This window comes from Puntigrus tetrazona, chromosome 10 (genome assembly GCF_018831695.1).
Source record: "Puntigrus tetrazona isolate hp1 chromosome 10, ASM1883169v1, whole genome shotgun sequence".
Classification (NCBI taxonomy): Eukaryota; Metazoa; Chordata; class Actinopteri; order Cypriniformes; family Cyprinidae; genus Puntigrus; species Puntigrus tetrazona.
This window is the reverse complement of record NC_056708.1, coordinates 10,456,862-10,479,677: the sequence shown is the minus strand read 5'-3', so window position 1 is coordinate 10,479,677 and position 22,816 is coordinate 10,456,862. Positions and strand designations below refer to the sequence as shown.

The following is a 22,816-nucleotide window of genomic DNA, read 5'->3' as shown; positions in this document are numbered from 1 at the left end:
ACGATAATAATAACATGCATCCAAAACACATTCAAATCCTTGTCTATTTCTGGTTATGCATACTTTTCTTTGTTGAACATTCCAGTGAATCTTACATTCCTATGTGGATAAATGAAAGAGGCATAATAATGAAATATCATCTTGAAAATGTACTGTCTGCAAGCCCCTTTTAAAAGAACATTTCTATTCAAATTCAAATATTCAGATTAACGTTCTGGAGTAACTGTAGCCTATTACAGGAGAGAGTTCCTCAGAGGAATGAAGCATTGCTCCGTGCACCAGCCCTGTGTCCTTGATTCCTGTGAACAGACTGAAATAAGCCAGAGATTCTTGTGTGGTGCACAAAGCACTGATAAGACAAGAACAGCTGCTTTGACTCCAAACAAGCGAGACTCAACAGTTGAACCGTATAAATAACGTTCTCAGTGCCAATGCAATATTTATGATATGCACTGAAAAACCACGTTTTAGATGTTTTAAACTTACGCTACGGGTTCTGTTATCAAAGAGAGCGTGACCTTCTCTGCGATCGGACAGCATTAATATTAATGCATGCTGAGCTTATCAGAGTGAAACTCATCTTATCAGAACACACCAAAACCAGAGCGTGATGTCAAGATTACAGAAAGAAGAAAAAAAAAGGTCCATTTCTGATGCATTTCATGGATCAGTCTGTGGTGTAATTGCTTGAAAAAGCGAAAAACTTTGACATTATGAAAATAGAGTTAAAATCTTTAATCTAGCTTAAAGTCACAAGTTCTCAGAAGCGTACTTAGCATTTTTGGTTTTGAAAAGTCTTTTCTTAAAAAAAACTTGATAAAATGTCACGTTGCGTAACCACGAAGCAAAAAAAGACATGAAGTAACCTTTCGAAAAGGTGTGGGGTTTTTTCGTTTTTTTTTTTTTTTTTTTTTAAACACTTGAGTCAAGATTTTGGAGTCACACTATTTATCAGTATTTTTACTGTTAACTAAAACATTATTTTTCTTTATCTAAAACAAATTAAAAAATGGTATTTTAGATGAAAACCCTTAACTTACTAAAAAAAAACGTTGCCTTGGCAACTAACTGAAATATAATAATTAAAAGCTAATTCAAAATTTTAACAAATTATTATATAAGGAATCTCTAAACTAATCGTTATCAGATCATCAAATCAAATCATCTGATATGTAAGGCACTTGACAGTCTAACAAAACAATGAAAGATTATGCCATCATAAATCACATTAAAAAAAAAAAGCACTCTATCTGTGGTATAAGTTGTAAAGACCCTCACACCATTCAAGGCAGGCGACGTCAACCGAACCTCTCGACCAATTACCAGCACTTCTCTTGAGGTGTCTCCGTCTGACTGCTGGCTTGTCATTATACCCACAGAGACCCAGGCCCGATCAGACCGCTGTTATCTCCCATCACACACACTCTGAGCCCCGGAGGCCCACTTACGCAGGGCATGATGTGTGGGCCCGGGGGGGGGGGAGACTTCATCTCTGACACAGAGAGACTCTCTAATTGCCTAACTGGATTCAGCCTCCAGTGTGAAATATCTCCAGAGGAGAAATGGAGAACGATAGAGACGTAAAGAGAGACGGAGAGACAAAAAAAAAAAAAAAAAAAGCAAGAGGTGAGAAATGGCTCTACACAGCTAATTCAGTGGTCCTGACCTCTGCTCTCCTGTGGGAGATCTCATACCTCACGTATATTCCAGATACACGGCAGACACGATGGCGGTAATGGAGATGACCCCAATGTGGCCACGGGAGAGGGAAACGAACGCATGGCATCGACCCTCTAACAGCCGCAGCGAAACACATTACCTGCTGGTGGAAGCCTCGCCGCTGAACGTCTATCGGTGAGTTGATTGCTTGTAATGGAATCCGGCGAAGCTTCAGACACATGGCAAAATTCATTGCATCCACAGCCATGAACTCGGGGTTAAAAACTCACCCAACACCCATTGGTGCCTGAAGGGGCAGGCAATACCTATTTAAAACAATATTCCTAAAATTGTCTGCTACGGTTACGTAATTTTTCATATTTCAAAAACAAATGCAGAAAACGCGTTTGACGACATTTAAGCTACTTGCCTTATTTAGTTTTGAGCGGCATCATTAATTTCGGTTCCGGTGTTATAAAATGGATTAGATGTCGCCTCATATCATCTACTCACTCATTAAACTAAGACAAGCAACTTACTACAGAAATGATACTATGAAACTATTATGTGCTTTTTAAAAACCTTTTCATGTTTAACACTATATTTTCAGCTCTGAAAATTCCTTAATTTGGCTAGAAACACCAAAGACCGGAAATGTAATAGTTCTGATATTAGTCGGACGAGACGTCCGCGTTCAGGAAAAAGGTGCCAACTGTCACCCATTGAGAGAGAGAGACTCACCCACTGTCCTTTTCTCATTCATTTTGAAAACTTTAGCAAGGGGTTACTGGCGAAACAAAAAAGCTCCAGCGTGTCGAAAGTTTCTATTTACAAACATGTTGTTGCATTGAACAATGTAGACAGTCACACACGTCTGTTGATTTCTTATACATCCGGAAGGGACTTTCTTCAGTCCAGCAAGAAACAATTTTGAAATATTACTAACAATATAAAAGTATTTTTACTTTATTAAAAAAAATCAGTAAAAATGTCACAGAAAAAAGACGTGTACTGAACACAATCCAATATGAAGATGTTTTTAAAATCACTAGAAGGCCTTTTACTTGGTTTATTATTTTATTTTATGAATGTATAGTACATTGTAACAGGTTTTTCAGCTGGCAACAATTGCTCGTTTTATTTTTTTTTAACTACATTTCACGAGTTCGCACTTGCATATAATTAATCATAGTAACTTGCTCTGGTTGGATAATTGCGTGATTAGGAAACGAGAAGCCAGCCGCATTAATTATCAGTGCGTGCTCCTCCCGAAATTTGTTTATAGCTAAACATCATTTCACGAGTTCGCACTTACATATAATTAATCATAGTAACGGTAAAGGTAAGCGTGTATGGCGTGCTGTCAGGGAGAGGGCTCGGAACTTGGTGGACTACCGAGTCCAGAGTTTTTTCCTCTTGTCCGTGAAAGCGGACAGGGCTCGGTGTCCGACCCGATCCCTGAGTGCCCCCCAAAAAAGCCAATTAAGACAGCAGCCAAAAAACACGTGTAAGCGCCCCCCCAAAAAGCTACTGACTTAGCTAAAAAGGAGGATGAGCATGGATATGTTGGTTGAAATTGGAATGGTATTAGGATGATATTATGTGGGTGTAGGAGAATGGGCATGAAAATGTTGTGAGTTAAGATGAGCGTCTCTAGCGGGAGTGGTCCACAGCGGTGGGTGCAGAGCTCTGGCTTTGAGCGGTCCACTGTAATAGCAGCATATGTGAACGACCGTCTCTGGCGGGAGCTGTCCACAGCGGTGGGTGCAGAGCTCCGGCTTTTGCGGTCTGCTGCTAAAAGCAGTGGGTGCGAGTGGGTGCGTCTCTAGGGGGAGCGGTCCACGGCGGTGGGTGCAGAGCTTCGGCTTAGAGCGGTCCACTGTAATAGCAGCATGTGAGAACGACCGTCTCTGGCGGGAGCTGTCCACGGCAGTGGGTGCAAAGCTCTGGCTTTTGCAGTCTGCTGCTAGAAGCAGTGGGTGCGAGTGTGCGTCTGTAGCGGGAGCGGTCCACGGCGGTGGGTGCAGAGCTCCGGCTTAGAGCAGTCCACTGTAATAGCAGCATGTGTGAACGACCGTCGCTGGCGGGAGCTGTCCACGGCGGTGGGTGCAATGCTCCTGCCTGTGTTGGCCACTGCGGTGGCGGGTTTGTATATTGTCGTGTACAGCGGGAGCGGTCCACGGCGGTGGGTGCAATGCTCCTGCCTGTGTTGGCCACTGCTGTGGCAGGTTTTGTATACTATTATCTACGGCGGGAGCGGTCCACGGCGGTGGGTGCAATGCTCCTGCCTGTGTTGGCCACTGCGGTGGCAGGTTTTGTATACTGTCATGTACAGCGGGAGCGGTCCATGGCGGTGGGTGCAATGCTCCTGCCTGTGTTGGCCACTGCGGTGGCGGGTTTGTATATTGTTGTGTACAGCGGGAGCGGTCCACGGCGGTGGGTGCAATGCTCCTGCCTGTGTTGGCCACTGCGGTGGCAGGTTTTGTATACTATCATCTACGGCGGGAGCGGTCCACGGCGGTGGGTGCAATGCTCCTGCTTTGCAGTCCGCTGCTAAAAGCAGTGGGTGCGAGTGTGTGCATCTCTAGCGGGAGCGGTCCACGGCGGTGGGTGCAGAGCTCCGGCTTAGAGCGGTCCACTGTAATAGCAGCATGTGTGAACGACCGTCTCTGGCGGGAGCTGTCCACGGCGGTGGGTGCAAAGCTCCGGCTTTTGCGGTCTGCTGCTAGAAGCAGTGTGTGCGAGTGTGCGTCTCTAGCGGGAGCGGTCCATGGCGGTGGGTGCAATGCTCCTGCCTGTGTTGGCCACTGCGGTGGCGGGTTTGTATATTGTCGTGTACAGCGGGAGCGGTCCACGGCAGTGGGTGCAATGCTCCTGCCTGTGTTGGCCACTGCGGTGGCAGGTTTTGTATACTATCATCTATGGCGGTAGCGGTCCACGGCGGTGGGTGCAATGCTCCTGCCTGTGTTGGCCACTGCGGTGGCAGGTTTTGTATACTGTCATGTACAGCGGGTTTCTATAGATTTTGAATATGGCTGTTTATAGCGGGAGCGGTCCAGGGCGGTGGGTGCAATGTTCCTGCTTGGTGTGGCCACTGCGGTGGCGGATTTTGTATTTGGTCGTATACAGCGAGAGCTGGCCGTTGTAGAGGAAGTGATGCCCTGCCTTGGGTGATCCCCTGCGGGGGTGGTAGGTTTGGAGTTCTGTTGGGACTGGTTAGGGTCTGGAGGGCTTTTTTGATGAGTGATTGGTCTGAACAAATATAGCTTTTGTATGCGTTAGAAGACCAGCGGCCGAGGGTTTGAATTTGCCGTTGGGAGAGACCTTTCTCTGCTGCAGTGGTGGCTGCCCCTATTCTGAAGGAATGTGTGGAGAAATTTTTTGATGGGATTCCGGAGTAAAATAGGACTGATTTGAGGTGCTTTTGGAACCAGAATTGAGATACGGGGTGGTTGGAATCATCTGTGAACAGAGGGTCGAGAGGAGTTTTAGTTTGGGATTTCCTGTATTGGAGGAAAGCTAGAAGTGTTTGAAGGGGAAAAGTAGGAGTTTGGAGGTTAAAAATATATATGAAATGCCCATTTTTGGTCTGGTCCGTTTTACTTTGATGAAAAAGGATACGGTTTCGTGGTCTACGATAGATAGGTCAGAAATAGCGGGGTGAATATTTGGGTCAAATCTGGAGTTGACTGTAAATTCTGAACATCTGAGGAAACCGAAAAAGCCCAGAATGAACATTGCATCAAGAGTGCGGGCAGTATGGATAGAAGAGTAGCCTTTGCGGAGGGTGGATATGCATTTTGAGAGAATTTCAAGGGTGATGGGCATCCTTGAGTCGGATCGGGAAGGATTCCTTCTTTGGATGCCCTTGATTAAAAGTGAAGTCTGAGCATTGGTTATTTGGGGTGAGGCGATGCCGTGGATGAGTTTATGGAAAAATTGGATACCACTTAAGTAGCCCTTAATAGAACCGACTTGCAGATTTTTTGAGGTGTTAAGAAAGGAGATAAAAGAAGTGAAAGTGTTGTGGGATCTTTTTGTTGAATTGGAGCCGAATTCACTTCTCGAGCAAAGAGACTCATACAGCAGGATTTTAGGTGTCAGGAAAAAACTTTGACAAGTCTGAGATAGCCGCAGTCCGCCTCTCTCACCTTGGTCTTGGTCTCCCCTTTTTAAATCCTTGCTAGCGTCCCACCCCACATACCATCAGTTTTAGGTGAGAACAACTGTGTTCCATCTTAGGGTCTCCTGTTTTAGTCCCTTGTCAGTTCTATAGGGTCTCCTCCTTATTTATGGTTTCTTTCTACAAGAACTTGGTGACTTCTGACCTTTCTGGTTTTTCCTTACGTTTCTTTCCATGGGAGCTTGGCGATTTCTGCCCTAATTGAATTTCTCAGTGTATTTGTGTCTTACAGACCCTACTGCCTTTGCACGCAATTTTCTAGCAACAGACACCATTATGTTTAAAATAGCACACAAGTAACATGTAGTCAACTCATCAATGTATAGAAATAAAGCTGAAGGAAAACTTTGTCAAATCCCCTCCCTGAGACTTTATTAAGTCTCATACCTTCATTGTTCAAGAGTATTGTCACATAAACGAGTCATCATAAGGGATATTGCCCTAAATAGGCCACTGTTTTTATAAAGGACCCCCTTATGCAAGAATACTCTTAGAGAGAGTGCAGCCAAAAAACTCCCTCTTTTTCCTTTGAGTAGAGCCAAAAAAGACTACACCTCCATTCATCTTTCCTCTTTGGGGACTGCACACATTCAATTATATATAAACATGCATATATACTCCTTCATAGGTTACATTAACACACAGGTTACATATTCAATAAGTCATTCAACAGTCATCTTAAGATTTTCTTTTGTGAGAGAACATAACTAGTATGATAGCAGCTATTATTCCCACTTTTGTTATCCAACTTTTCCAGTTATAAAGAAGATTATCAAACCAGTTTCCAAAAGCTAGATCTCTTCCCGCGTTTGCTTTAATTTCAAGTCTAAGTTCCCTCAGTCTCTCCATTGCCCGGGTGAAGGATCCATTTGGTGCTGTGTTATTAGGAATAAAAGTACAACACTCATCTCCAAACATCACACATACTCCACCTTTGTCTGCCAATAGCCAATTTAATGCCAATCTGTTTTGATAAGCCATTTTACTTGTGGGGTCAAGTTGTTCTCCTAGCGCTCTTAGAGCATCATCGGTATGATTGATGAATCTCTGTTGATTATAGTAAATATAATTGACCCATTCAACATTTTTGTTTACTGTTATGTGTGAAATCAATGACTCAAATCCAGCTTTAACCTGACTCCTAGCTTTAAATTGGTGGGGGATGCCTCTTGGTTGTCCAATACCATCTATGTATACTTGGGGGTCTGGTTCATATTTTTTGATATTTCTGCGCTGCCTTTGGGTTTTGTCTGTTGGATGATTCTCTGTAGTATCAGTTTCCCAATCAACAATTGTCGTTTCTTGTATTAATTTAACTCTGACACATAGTCCTTTCCATTTAGCGGGAAAGGTGGGTCGTAATTTCTTTCCTCCACATATCCAATAAAAGTCAGCAATGGCTTGGGTTTGCTGTTCATAAATTGCTCTTACTGGCGGTGTTAGTGTTTGGTTTTCACAGTTTTCAAGACAACCTTTTACAGACTTATCAAAACATCTTAGTGTTTCTATTACAGTAAAATTGTCTTTCAAAGTAGCGACTGCCATCTCTTCTTCGTGAAATCTATATACTGTTGGATCATCATATTTTTCTCTATCAAGGTGCCAGATTACTTTACATTTTCCCGTAAACTGTCCAACATCAATTAGTCCATTGGGTTGACTATAGCATTCATATTTCAGTGTGTAGTTTATAGAAAAGGATATAGATGTCTCTATATTTGAGTCACTGATTCTCACATCTAACTGTTTGCATTCATCTCCCCATATTTTTTCCTTGAAATATTTAACAAATCTTGGGTTTCCCAGAAACCCCAAACATTCTGCTGGGCAAAAAGGTACTATTGTTGGTGAACAATGATTTGCATAATGTTTTGCACAGTGAAAATAATAACGGGTTTGGGACTACTTTTAAGTTTTTTAAGTGGAGATGGCGAGCATAATAAACAACTCTTTTGACTAGCTTCCTTCACCGTATATTTTGCCCACCTATACCATTCGTTTTCATTTGCTTTTTCTAGGAAGCTGTCAGTTAGGAGTTCCTCATCACTTGTTTCATGGTTTATAGCAGTTATGGTGAGGTTTGTATTAGTAGATCTTTTAATTCCTTTCACAACTGATGAAGAGTTAGTGATGGTTTGTTTTTTTTAGAGGTGACTGAGTGATTATCAGAGCTTGTTCATTGTTTCCCCTATTTCACGGTCTATCTGAGATTGGTTGAGGTATGATTGGTATCTATTTGTAACACTATTATTATGTGGGTTGCTCTGTGCTTGAGGTAGAGAGTTCTGGAGGTAAATCAGGACCAGAGTTATCAATATGCGCTCCCTCATTCTCATTGTCTATGTTAGTCTGTCGTTCTTTAGATACTTTGGTGCAATGGTTTAAGTGATACCAAGTTGTGCTTCCTTCTACCTGTACTGCTGTAGGTGTGGCTTTTGTTACTTTATATGGTCCCTCTCGTCGTGGTTCATGCCACCTCCGTCGGAACACTCTGAGGTACACGTGGTCACCTGATATTACTGGAAGGGGTATCTCTTCTTCAGGTCTGGGTACTTTGCTCTGCTCCTGTAAATAGATGGCTTTATGTATCGCAGTTAATTGTCTCATGTATGATCGTAATTCTAATTGCAGCTGTTCTAACGAAGGACCTTCATAAGGGCCTCTTAGAAAGGGTACAGGCATTGGTCTGCCAGTCAACATTTCATGAGGTGTCAAATTGGTGATTCTATTTGTTTGCATTCTATAACTCATTAGTGCAAGTGGCAATGCATCTACCCAATTTAGCTTTGTGTCTGCACATATTTAGTTGACTTTTGCTTTGATGGTTCCCTTAACCCTTTCTACCATTCCTTGTGATTGAGGATGATAAACACATCCTAACGTCTGCTTTTGAGTTATTCTGAGTTGTTGTAACACCATTTTGACAGTTCGTTGCACAAACGTCGAACCATTGTCTGAACTGATTTGTGACGGAATTCCAAACCTCGGAATCACTTTTCTGGTCAAGAATTTAATCACTGTCTGAGCACTTTGATCTGGAGATGGCACTGCTTCTACCCAAAGGCTAAACCGATCAATTATTACTAGCATGTACCTTTTTCCTTTACTAGCATATACCTTTTTCTTCTGACTGACTTAATGTCCACATAATCCAGTACTAGATGTTTAAATGGACCTTCAGGTGTTGGTATGTAAGACAAAGGTGTTGTAGTTCCTTTTCTTACATTATTTTTTGCACAGATCTCACATTCAGCTAAAAACTTATCAACCATGGCTTGTAAATAAGGCGACCAGTACCCTAGCCTTTTGATTGCTCTTATAACTTCTCCTCGTGCACAATGATCAAATCCATGTGCATCAGGAATCATTATATTAAGTAAAGCAGTTGGAGCAACTATGTACCCCTCATGGGATCTCCAAATTCCATTTGTATCTCTTGTTGCCCCTCTCTGTTGCCATATTGTTTGTTCAGCTTGTGTGGCCTGCTCTTGCCAATTTTTTAAGCACCTCAATAGAACCTTGATGACATTGTTCCAAACTATTAGAACAGATCAACAGGTCATCAACATACTGAATCAATGTACTCTTTAACTGTACATCCTCTAGATCTCTTCTCAATACTTGATTGAATACATGTGGTGAATGTTTGTACCCTTGTGGTAGTCGGTTGTATGTGTACTGTCTCCCTTCATAAGTGAAGCTAAACAAGTGCTGACTTTCAGGTGCTATTGGGACACTGAAATAAGCAGAACACAAATCAATCACTGTAAAGGACTTGGCTGCAGGAGGAACATTTGTCAGCAAGGTGTGTGGATTTGGAACTTCCGCTGACCAATCCTCAACTACCTCATTTACTGCTCTCAAATCATGTACCAACCTCCACTTGGTTTTATTTGCTTTAGGTATAGGCATAATCGGTATATTGCAATAGGTTGACGTTCGATTCAAGACTCCAGCCTTCACTAACCCCTCCATCGTTGGTCTTATTCCATCTACTGCCTCTTTTTTCAAAGGATATTGCATCCGCCTGGGCAGTGTGACATTTGGCTTCACTGTTACTTTTATAGGATTCGCTGATTTCACTAACCCTACATCAGTTTCATGTTTAGCCCATAACTCATTTGGTCTCTTCCATTTCTCTCAATAGTTCATTCATCTTGGTCACTCCTTCAGTCTGTTCCTTTTTTGTTACTACTATTAACTTGGGAATTGCACTCAAAGATGTGTCACACATGATTTTTAAGTATGTTTTGTCTGATGATTCAAAAATGAATGGATTTTCAGTGCTTTTCCATTCACATTTTTCAGCTTCTTTCGTCATGTTTCCTACATCTTGAGAACACTTTCCCTTACTGTAGTATAGGGATATGTGAGGTACCTTTTCTGGCATTTGAAACCACTTTCCTATGAACTCATTTTTCCTGATTTTTAGAGCTGCTCCATCTGGTCCTACTACAATGCTTGTTGACTGTAGCGCTACCTTCTTATTTTGTGTTTCTTTTAACCATAGCTCTTCGAAGCTTGCATCCTGAGTGGGATCATAAGCCATTGTACAATGGAATTTGGTGTTTGGATGTCTTGGTTCTTGTAACTGAACTGTTACATATTTTCCCCATTTGTCAATGATTTTTTTCTACTTCCTCTTTTGTCTCCTAACCAGTAGATGTTTACTACTTGTCCTTGATTGCTTGGAAGCTGTTTCACTGTTAGCTGTTTGGTTCCTTCACTCTCAATGTAGATTCCATCTGGAGAACACCAAATTTTCAAGTTCATTTTACAGATGGCATCGCATCCAAGAAGATTCACTGGTGTATGTTCTGATATCAGAAGAGGAATTTTGATTTCATTGTTCTTTACTTTTACTGACACCGGTACTGTCAATGGTATTAGCTGTGATATTCCAGAAAATCCTACTGTCTTAGCATATTTTCCCGACTTGGGGAGGTGAGATGCATACTCTGTTCTTAGACAGGAGAAGGCTTCGCCGGTGTCAAGAAGGACAGGAGTGGTCTTTCCTTTTAATTTGGACTTGCAGCATTGGTTCTTGATCAGCATCACATGATATTGTTGGAAGCTGACACCTCCCCGTAGGATCCTCTGGGCATCCCTAATATCCTTGTGCAGGGCCTCGCCATGGGTTGACAGTTCCTTGTCCTTGGGCTGTTTGTACTCGTCTTGGGCTTCCTGGACATTCTCTTCTCAAATGTCCTGGCTGTCCACACCCCCAACATACTCCAGGTGGTCCATTCATACTGCGTTGATTTATACACTTGCTGTTCTCTTCCCCTTCCCAAGGATCTTGTCCATCCTCTTTGGTTCTGCTGTTCTGGTTTTAAATATATTACAATAGGAGCAGCTGCTGTGCTGGTTGTCGTTCCATCATGTCCATTACTTGCTTGTCTTGTTGTTGGTTGCCCTGATGGTGTTATCATAGCTTGTTGAATAGCTGGAGCTGCCACCGTCACCGGTGCCATCGTATTAGCTTGGGTTTGTTCTCTAACAGGTGCTTGAATCTTTTTCTTCTTGCTCGTTAACTCCTCTAGTTGAAGGTGGTTCAATTTTCTTAATAGCTCTCGTTCTTGGTTCTTCTGCTTTATATCATTTTTCCTGTACTGGTCCACTGCGTGTGCCACATATCACAGAACTCTTTCTGTGACTTGGAATTGAGGCCCACTACATCTTCCAGCTTGTCTTTAACCTCTGTTGGCATAGCTTCTACTATAGCATTTCTGAAGAGGGTCATCAAGCTTGGATCTCCTTCTGGATTTTTCTCTAGTTCCTCACCTGCTGTCTTTCTTTCCCTGTATGAACATGTTGGAGTTTCCTCCCAATTCTCTTTCCATTCAGGTTGTTTCCAGTCTTGTGCACGTTTGTCTATGCTTCCCTCCTTCCCTCCTTGTCGTTAATTTCTATCTTGCCTTTAAACTGGGCTTTTCTGAGAGCCATTTGTTTTTGGTCACTCCACAATGGGTCATAAAGTGGAGGGTTTTCTTCATCTCTTTCGTGTTTTTCCTGTCTTTCCTGTTTAATTAACTTTATTCCATAATCTTTGAACGAATTCAGAATTCCCAATTCCCAATTCTCTTTTTCTTTTCTTCTCTTTTCTTTGGTTTGTCATTTGATTTGTGATTTTTAATCAATCCTTCCATCTCCCTACACACCATCACATTAAATGTTCCTTCTGCAGGCCACTTTGTGTTTAGATACTTTGTTCGCTTCTCCCATTTTTTTGATATGTGACGTATTATATCTTTGCATAAAGGTTGCTGACGACCAATCACTTCTACAGGGGTTCCTTCCTCATTTGATGCCATTTTATATTTTTTTTTTGTCAAAAATTCAAATCAAAATTCAAAATAAAAAAATAAATCTTAAAATTAATCACCAATTGAAATCAAGTACTATGTCAATCTACTCAAATCTCAAATTAGTGATCATTTATCTAGTATTATCTATTCAATTTATCAATTAAATTTAATAACTCTTCAATCACCACTCTATTTTAATACTCAAATAAATGAAAAGTCACTACCAAGTTATAACTCCCCCGTTTCTCTATCTCCCTCCTTTTGCACACACTCCGTCACAAGCCTACTCCAAGGTCACAGGTCAACCCCCCTTACTTTCCCTACCTTCCTTCTCACTCTCCCCTACTTTCTTTTTCCTTTCTTTGTTCTATACCTTCCCCCTTCCCTCTTTTCTTTATCACTTTTCACCTATTATGTTCTTATGTCAAATTTATTTCTTGATTTACTCAAATTAAATCTAATTCCTTACTATATATATATATATATATATATATATATATATATATATATATATATGTATATATATATATATGTATATATATATGTGTATATATATATGTGTGTATATATATATGTGTGTATATATATGTGTATATGTGTATATATGTGTATATATGTATATATGTATATATATATGTGTATATATGTGTATATATGTGTATATATGTGTATATATGTATATATGTGTATATATGTATATATGTGTATATATGTATATATGTGTATATATGTATATATGTGTATATATATGTGTGTATGTGTATGTGTGTATGTATATGTATATGTATATATATATATATATATATATATATATATATATATATATATATATATATATATATATATATATGTGTATATATATATGTTTTTTTATTATTTTAATTTTTCCTTTAAAATACAATGCATCCAAAAATAGCAAGTATCAAGTTTTTTCACTTGCCCCCTTGTGTTCAGCTCTTGCCTTTTCCGTCACACCGCATAGGTAGTCCTGCCAACAGTTAGATAGGTTTCACTCTATCAGCTCCTCTTAACTGGTGCAGCCACCTAATTTCAGATAAGGAACATACGGAATCAAGCAACATAATAATATATATCAAACTTCCAACATATGTTTCAAATTTCCACTTAATCCAAATACCATTTGAATCCAAATTACTATATATACATATACATATATATATCCATACATATGTACATATACACACATACACGTATATAGATACACATACATACATATATACACATAGGTACATAGGTACCGAGTAGAGTGCGGTAATGGATGATCCCTCCTCATCCATTACCTCCTTCTTTCTCTACCTTCTTTTTCTTTCCTAGTCTTCCTCACTACCCTGTGACCCCCTTCACTCCCTTTTCTTTTTTTCTTCCACACCACACCCTTATATTATAATATTCCCTTTTATTTTACTATTTCTCTGGTTTTTCAATTTATCAATTTGCATTTTGTAATTTGCTTGCACCAAGAGCTCTTTTGGTGAAACAAATACAAAATTTTATTTTCTTTCATCACATAATATAAAACTTCAAACACACTTTAAATTCGTTCACATATTATCCCACAACACATCATATAACTTCTCTCAAGTGATCCAACCACTCAATTTCCCTTTAATCAAATCTTGTTCTTATTTCTCTTTAACCAAATCTTGTTCTTCTTTGTTTCTATTTTTTTTTTTTTATGCAATTGGTCTCACTGACAGAAGTTATACTCAATCTCATTTACACACCATCCCCCAGTCCCATATCCATCTCTCACTCGCGCACACACAACTTCAATCTCTCCCTGACCCTTCCTAGAGAAATTTTTCCACAGCACACTTTCAACAATTCTCACTCAACTTTTAGCAAACGCATAACACACAACATATAAGACAAGGCCAGCCAAAAATAAAGACAGACGCTGCAGGAATTTCACCTATTGTTAATCTTCAGCATCGATATATCCGGCACTAAAACTACCCTACACTACTTTTCAAATATTGTCATGGTCACTTTATTATCAGTTTTGTTCTCTTTTTTCGTTACCTTTTCTGAGGGTCAGCTATTTCCTTTTATGTTGAATTGCTGCATTTCTACTGTTTTGTGTTTCTAAAACCAATACTAAAGTAACTAAACCAATAAACAAAACAAAATGACTGCTCCTTTTCCTGACACCTAAAATCCATTTATATATACATTTTTGTGTATTTTGGGTTCCATGCAGGAGAGGTTCTTTATAGTTACCATAGGTTGGTCAATCAGCAGACTACACAAAGAGGCATATAAGCATAAACTGCTTACCTTTTATTTTTCTGGCGCCAGCCGAGTTTGTGTAGTCAGCCTCCTGACCCTCCTTGGCAATCGTCTTTTCGTCTTTTCTTCTCCTCAAAACCTCTGTCCTGCCCCACATTGGGCGCCAAATTATGTTGTGGAAAGTTATTATTGATTTGGAGCCGAATTCACTTCTTGAGCAAAGAGACTCGTACAGCAGGATTTTAGGTGTCAGGAAAAACTTTATTCAAGTCGGAGATAGCAGCAGTCCGCCTCTCCCCTCTTGGTCTCTGTCTCCTCTTTTTAAACCCCTGCTAGCGTCCCACCCCACATACCATCAGTTTTTAGGTAAGAACATCTATATTCAATCTTAGGGTTTTTGTTTTAGTCCCTTGTCAATTCTATAGGGCCTGAGTGCGTGTGTTTGACATGAGGCCCCCTTACTTATGGTGTGTTTGTATGGGCACCTAGTGGCTTATAACCTTATTGCATTTACCAGTTGATGTATGTTTTGCAGACCACACTGCCTTCGTACGCAACCTAGCCCCCACTGCCTTCGCATGCAACATTCCAACAGCAGACACCATGGGGGCACAAAAGTAACATGTAGTTAGAAATTATAAAAGAACACTGAAGGAAAACTCCGTCAATAGTCGCTCGCGTTAGTTTTCTGCCTCTGGGCGAAGCCGCACGCTCGTTTAAAGTTCCGGGCGGGGCGTTAGCGTGCTTGCTCAGCGGAGTCGTGGAGGGCTCGGCGTCCGCGATTTCGTAGGTTTCTGGCGATTGGTCTTGTTTGGACATGCTGAATACTAGGGATGCACCGATACCACTTTCTTGGAGTACGAGTACTTGCATTTCAGTACTCACCGATACCGATACCGAGTACTTAATAAAAACATGATTTAAATTTACAGGTAACAGCTTTAGTCATATAATTTAACAAAAAAAAAAACAAGGGACTAGTCTGGAATTAAGAACATTTATTTAAAATGAAAAGCATGTTGTATGCAACATATTACAGAATAAATAATTGTCATTGGTGAGCGGTGAGATAGTCAGGGAGTTCATGCTCGGAGATGTACACCCCCAGCACTCGCTTTTGCTCAATGAGGGACTGGAGCATGTAATACGTGCTGTTCCAGCGCGTCTGTACGTCCTGCTGCAGTCTCTTTATTGGCTGGTTGAGCTGTCCCTGAATGTCCTCGAGGCGGGAGTAGGCTAAGGCGGTATGTTTAAAATGCCCAACTATTTTCCGCCCCACTGCTATAGCATCAGCTATGCTCCTCTGCTAATAAGCCCTCGTGAACAGCCAGTTGGAGCGTGTGCGCGACACACGGCAGACTTGGGAGCCCTTCGTCATTCATGGCTTTAATCATGTTTTTGGCATTGTCACGAAGCACAACATGTACTGATGTTTTAGGTATACTCCATGTCTGGAGCATTTCCTCAAACACATGCGCTATAGCCTGGCTGGTGTGCGAGCCGCGGAATTGTTTCGCATGTAATATGGCTCGTTGCGGCGTGAAACTCTCGTCTATCCACTGGGAGGTTAGGCTAATTAGCGACACGGGGCTAACACTGCTTGTCCAAATATCCGTGGTGAAACTAAACGCAGAGGAGGTTTGCAGTAGGCTGTGGATGTGTTTTTTCACGGAGTCGCAGTTTAGGCAGCTCCGTGTCAGTCATGTAGCGGCGGCTTGGGACATCATATCTGGGCTCCAGAACATGGAGACGCAGGAATCCCACATTTTCTACCTCCGAGAGTGGCTGGTCACTCAGTGCAATGTACTCGATAATTGCCTGTGTTATTTTCACAGCACGTGGATTGTCTCTGGACATTTTCTCTCTTCTTCCAAGAGTTTGCTGCAGTGTGGGTTGTGTTGGTTTAGAAGCGTACTCGTTGTAGTGTCGGGATTTTAGGTGCTTGATTAAATTACTTGTTAAATGCGCTACCTTTTGCGCCGCCTCTGGACAATTTCGCTGAGCACAATTTGCAGTCCGCCTTTTTGTCGCCTTCATTCACTTTGAAATAGTTCCACACGGCTGACATGTTTCGCCTCGCCTTCTACCCGCTCTGAGCTGCAGCCGGGGCCTGGGGGCGGGGCACTCGGCGCCTGTGATTAACCTACACGCCGCTCGAACATAGACATTTCTCAGACTGTGGTATCGGTCCCCGGTATCGGGGGACTATTAACGAGTACGAGTACTTTAGAAAATGTGCTATCGAGGCCGATATCAGATACCGGTATCGGTATCGGTGCATCCCTACTGAATACCATGCTCGGAACGAGATATCGAGGTAAGAGGCTTGTGCGAATTTATAGTAGGCTTCTCTTGCTCTGGTTGAATAATTGCGTGATTAGGAAACGAGAAGCCAGCCGCGTTAATTATCAGTGCGTGGTCCTCCCGAAATTTGTTTATAGCTAAACATCATGTAATACCGTCAAAGTTTAAGAACACAAAGCGGGTGAGAATATCTCACGTTTACCCGTGAGAGGATGCGTGTCTTTAACCCTTCGGTACAGACTTAAGTTCAGACTAAAGAGCTCTAGAAATGACTCACTGGAATATGAATCTATTATTATTAGTTAATAGCTCTAGAACATGGCTGCGGTTGACTGCACAGTACATGCTGTGAATGCGGTGGTCACATCTGATTAAAACCATATGGACAGGTTGCCCAACCGGCTCCACATTCCTTTGTGTGAAGGTGGAGAATAAGCAAACAGAAGCCCCCGGAAGGCGCGCATTTCTTATCTGCTTCCCAAACACGAAGCATTCCAGACCGTGCTGCACGGTCTCTCAGTGGTAGTTATACAAAACCCAGGCCAATTTATTTAAAATCAGCACTTCACCGTATGAAATCTTCTACAGGAGACGACTGTGGAAAACAAGTGATGATACGGGTGAAGCGAATCTCGAGCAAGGCCACCACTGCTTTGAGAGGCTTCTGATGTTAGGGCTCAAAGCTTTACGCTTGAGAGATAAATTCTCCCCTCTTCCATGCTTCCACTCTCTGTGTACAACCAGATAACGTTACCATGGAAACATGCGGCATCCGACCAATCAGCAATCAACGCCCTCCTTCCGACCCGCTCCCCTCGTGATATGCAAACAATTATTACCTTCAGCAGGAAAAATAAAAGAGTGCGTGAGGCGGGACGTTTCCATGTCCTCATCTCACTGTCTGCAGTTTTCAGCCCAAGGTCTGTAAGAGAGATCTTTTCCATTGTGTGGGGAATAATCCCACATACAAAAGAGATGGGCATCGAAAATACCCAACAGCACACATCACCGGCTCTGGGAGTTAAATGAATTTCCCTTACATTAACACAATTAACTTACAGTCTAATGTGCTTTTGATGGCTTGAATATGACGTCTCTGAGATGAGTATATTCACAACGCAATTATTCCACCCAGAATTGCCTTAATGAAAAATACACTGATATGCAGTACACCGAACTAGTGATTAACTTCTGGATAAGTTATGGCTTGCTGGGATGTGTGACTGGTTACAAATCCTCATCTATCAATAATTAGGACTGCAAGACATCATGAACTTTCAGTTAGCGTCAATGCAATTAATTGTTCGCCACCATATAGGTTCTGTTATTGATCGCTTTCTGAGAAATTAAATGGATTTTAATAAAAGGTAGCTAGAAGCCCTTCGTTGTGGTAAAGTAAATGCCAAACAGAAACATTTAAACATTGGTAAACGTACATTCACAGAACGGCCTCTGTGGGAAAAACGGCTGTGGTAATTTAGCCTCATACATAATTAACAGTGTTGTCCCGAGAACCCAACTTGGCAACATCGCACAGGGTGGAATGTATAAGAAAACATAAATATTTTAACATAAAAGCAACAATCTGCTGTTCATATTTGTTATTATTTTAAATATGCCAAATGCATAAAACCTCCCCCATGGTGCAGAAACTTTAATATATATGGGCTTATAGAACGTGGACTGGGTGTATTGTTTAAAAAAAAAAAAAAAAAAAAAGCACCAATTCTTTCAAAGCAATACTTTTGTGACAGAAAAAAGGCTTAAATTTAGGCATAATTTGCTTAAAAAAAATTCTTCACCATAGTTTTCTAATCTTTGCATTTCTGCTCATTTCACGAAGAATTGTATAAAAAGGTGAGCCATTCAATTCAAGTGCGTACAACACAGTCCAGCACACTAAGAAAAATCTTTTTTAAAAAGTCACTTTAAAAAAAAAAAGATCGGTTTTACAAGTAAATACTACCTACTTGACATTTCTTTGTAATTATGAATTGTACTAACAACTTCTAATTGAAATTTCATTTTCAGTGTGTGCCTTATCTGAATCTAGAATCAAGGTTTTGGTGTATTTTTGGAACCCTAAGAAATGTATTACTCACTTGTTGATTTATTTAAACCCGCATACAATTCTTTTAAAAGCCAATTATTTGACCCTCAGTCTAATCAAAGCTAAGCAAAGCAATTTGTCACCCATTTCTACACTTTGATTTACCTGTCTTAAACCCGCACAATGGCTGAGCTTGCGGTACAAATTAGTTATTTGCAATGACTCGGCTGACTGAGTCGGGCAGCATGTTTTATGAAGCACCCTCAAGGGCACCACATCCACAGAGTTTTTCACACGCACACAAACCACCATCGCTTCAGGTCTGTTGCTCTTGGTCAGCGAAGCCGGCGGTGCTTTTGCGAGTCATTGATTAATAGCGGTCATTAGGCAGCGAGAGAATGGCCTCACCTGGAGTTAGAGGTGGAAATCAACGGGAGATCAAAATTAATCACTCTAAAAAGCAACAGTGCCGCCAGTTGCCTGCGGAGAGCGGGAATGAGCGAATCTCTCAGTGAAAGCATGTAGAACGATAGTGGTTTCATTTTTATTCAAAAATACATCACAAAAGCACACAAAAATAAAATGAGGATTTTACATGATGTGCAAACCAAACAAATAGGAAGGGAAAAAAAGTTAATGTAATATTAGTACACGTTTTTTTTTTAAAAGAAAACACCTACAGTTAATAATCATTGGTTGTGTCTTATTAGTAAGGAGAGCATCTATCTCTTTAAATGGCACTGTACAGAGAACCAGCCTAACCTCTACTGTAATTAAATACCAAACGGGCCCCATCCAAGCAGAAAACAGATGATTCAGTTCAAGGATGTCGATTCGCACAGCTAGCATTAAAGGGTTGCTGATCAAAGATCAGATTTCTGTGTTTACACTGGCATTACTCTCCATGTTTAAACAAGCCGAACTGATCCTGTAACAGCAACTCTATTCTTACAGGCTTAATAAATAAAAGCCAGGGAAATCACAAGTGCGTGTGCTTTCGGGTAATGACAACATATGCGTAATAAATGTTAATAATACCTTGTCCAGATGGTTAGCCTGATCGTGCTCTTGTCCTTCATCATTCACAGCCAGAGCGACAGCATATTACAGACGTAAAGACAAACATTACAGTAAATATATTTACACATTCAACAGGAAACCTGGTCAAAAGACAAGCAGATTGTGAAAAGGCTGCAATTTGTGTACAACAGAAACAGACAGACAGACAGAGAGACAGCATACTGTTGTCAGAATACACAATACCCTTCCATGAGACCAAATCCAGCATTCAGGAGACAAAAAAAAAAAAAAAAAAAAAAAAAAAACCTGTTTATTGTAAATCTAGCAATATATTGACTAATATTCGTATCACAGAAACAGGCAACATTAAATTTTGCATTACAACCTTAATCAAAATATACTTTAAATGATGATTGTTTTGTAATTTACCTTACATTGCTGAAATGAACCCCGCCAGTGCCACCAGTTCATTACACCCAAAGTTAAAAAAGGCACAGAGTGAACATTAGGGTGACCCTGTGGGATGAAATCTACAGTAACCCAAACAATACGAAAGACTGGTGACACTCACTGTGATGAATACGGTGAAGAGTAATCCTAATCAATACGCTATTCATAAACATTCAAGTCTCTTAAAAATCTATAGACAGTCTTCTGCTTAATTGGTTTCCTTCAATTTGTCAACAAATCCTTCAGTAAAATGTCTTTCATGTAATAAATCAATTACGAACTAAAGTAACACGTCGAATTGAAAATCAGCTTTAAAGAGGGACGAGTTGAGCCGGGCCAGTTGCAGGTTTAGGATTAACATCTCCGAGACGTCTGTGATCAGCTTTTCTGGCCTGGCTGGGGCAGAGGGCCTTCAAACTTGCTTGATTGCTCAGTGAACCATATTTTACCACCCAGCTTGAGCATCTTTTAATCTTATTAATTTTGATGACTACCACGACGCTGAAGGTTTGGGGGAAGTAGAGGTCTGGGTGTCGTGAGCCAATCAAAGCATAAACAACCAATCAGAGACTTAAACTAACCACTAATTGCACGTACCGATGGGGGTATACAATTGCCAAATGGTCCATAAAAATTAAAGCAGTTTAAGAAATCACAGTATTGGCTCATTGTCAGATCAATTTCATGTTCATATATACATATTACATGTAAATCATTTTCAATCCAAACAAACGCCTTTATCAAACGCTTTTTAATCTTATATTCTTATCCAGAAACCAAAGCCAACCCACATATTTTCCACAGACCTTTGAGTAAATCTTTACCAGGCTTTTGTAGCATAGCTAGAGATAATAATTGTCATAGATAAATGTTTGAAAGTTGCCTGAAAATGTTTCAAACTGATAAAAATAAAAAAGCAAAAAAAAGAGTAACAAATAGCTTGGGAGTTTTCATCTAAAGCCAGGAACTATGGTTTGTACTACATACATTTGATTTAGTTCAACGAGTTTCACTTAATCTCTGGAGAACACTTAATAGGCAAACAATTCAAGTGCCTTATATTTAGATAGGGACTTCTATTTTTAAAAAGAAAAAAATGAAAAAAAAGAACAACATGCGTTGCATTATTTACAAAACAGGAGCAGGTGAATCAGTCACCTATCCGCATCCTATTGAATAAAGTTTTTTGTTATTGTTTGTTGAACTTCTTTGAGTCAGATTGTATTATCAGCGATGGTACGGCTGAGTTCGACTCTCTGCAGAAACCTTCATTTGCTCCTTCACATTTTCCGCGAGAACAATGAATAGAATAGTGACAGTCTAAATTGTGTCGAGAATGATCCCAGTTCAGCTTTACACAATGGACCCATCCCTGTTCTGGGCAGGGACCATCACAGGGATGGCTCCCATGCGGCTGAGGTTGGGCCCGGCCATTCTGCTGGGTGGGGCAATAGGGGCATGACTAGGGGGCCTCTCGTACTCTTCAGAGGGTATCTTGTCGTACTGGGGCTTGCTGTACTCGTGCAGGTTGGAGGGTGACATGGAGCCCAGAGAGGAGCGCTGGCTGCCCACACTAGTAAAACTGCGTGCAGTGGAAACACGACTCTTTGGAGGGGGGACATCCTCTCTGTGGGAGGAAGGGAAAAACAGTGTTCAAATCAAATCAGTTGCAAAGTTTCTTTCTGCACTTAAAAACATGGTACAAAGATATTGTTCATCTTACAGCTAACTGTAAATTGTAGCAAAAACGTATTTGTTAGAACATGTATTTTTTTCTAATCAATATAGCAATACTTAAAGCATCTTTCCTGAATAACAGTGTTCAAAAAACAAAACTACTGCTCCCCCTAAACACTAACTGCCACGTTTATTTAAAAAAAGACAATATCACGCCAATAAAAGAAAAGAAAAAAAAAAACCTACTGAAATACAATTTTTGTTGAGTTTGAAAGCATGCTACATTAAAAAGTCCAAACCCCTTCACTGAGCACAGGTCAATTTAAACAAAACATCTCCCTCTGCCCCACAAGTCAAACCCTGACACAGGCAGGAATTGGCTCAACGAGACTAGAATTGCAGCTGAGTCAAAATTTGTTTTGGTGCTTTGCCACTTAAGCCTCATACTGGCTGAATAAGACTATGGATGGATCCCCAGCATAGCCCATAGGGCCTGCTCGTCCCCCATCCTCCAAATTAACAAGTATTCAGCAGCAATAATCCATTACAGCATAGAACACAGCAAATGAGAGCGAGACAGCGGGGTCTCTTCTAAGAGAAGCTGGCTTATTTGGATAATCCTCTTTTGTCATGGCCTATGTGAGGCAGCGCATGGCTCCCAGACAGAGTGTCCAGTGCTGGGGTCCAAGGGGGGCCTAATACAGGGCCTGACCCACAGCCTGCCCCTTCACAGAGAGGAATGCCATTTCAATAGGTTGGGGGAGCGAGAGAGGGAGGCATTGACAGAGCAGGAATCGACTGAACAAACAAACGCACAGAACTGATTACACCAGCCTTTCATTTGAAGACAAAAGGGGTAAGAGGGGAAGAGTGACGGCATCACTAGTCAGTTTCGCTGGCGATCAGCTTTGTTTG

General features: G+C 41.0%; 1 protein-coding gene across 1 annotated transcript in view; it reads right to left on the bottom strand.

The window, feature by feature from the left end:
* Window positions 1–19,276: 19,276 nt before the first annotated feature.
* cxadr (CXADR Ig-like cell adhesion molecule) overlaps window positions 19,277–22,816 on the bottom strand; it is a 35,756-nt gene continuing 32,216 nt past the window's right edge. Inside the window, exon 7 of the mRNA XM_043250434.1 lies at window positions 19,277–21,851. Within this exon, the coding sequence (XP_043106369.1) occupies window positions 21,578–21,851 (274 nt within the window). The 3' untranslated portion in view covers window positions 19,277–21,577. The remainder of the gene's footprint in view (window positions 21,852–22,816) is intronic.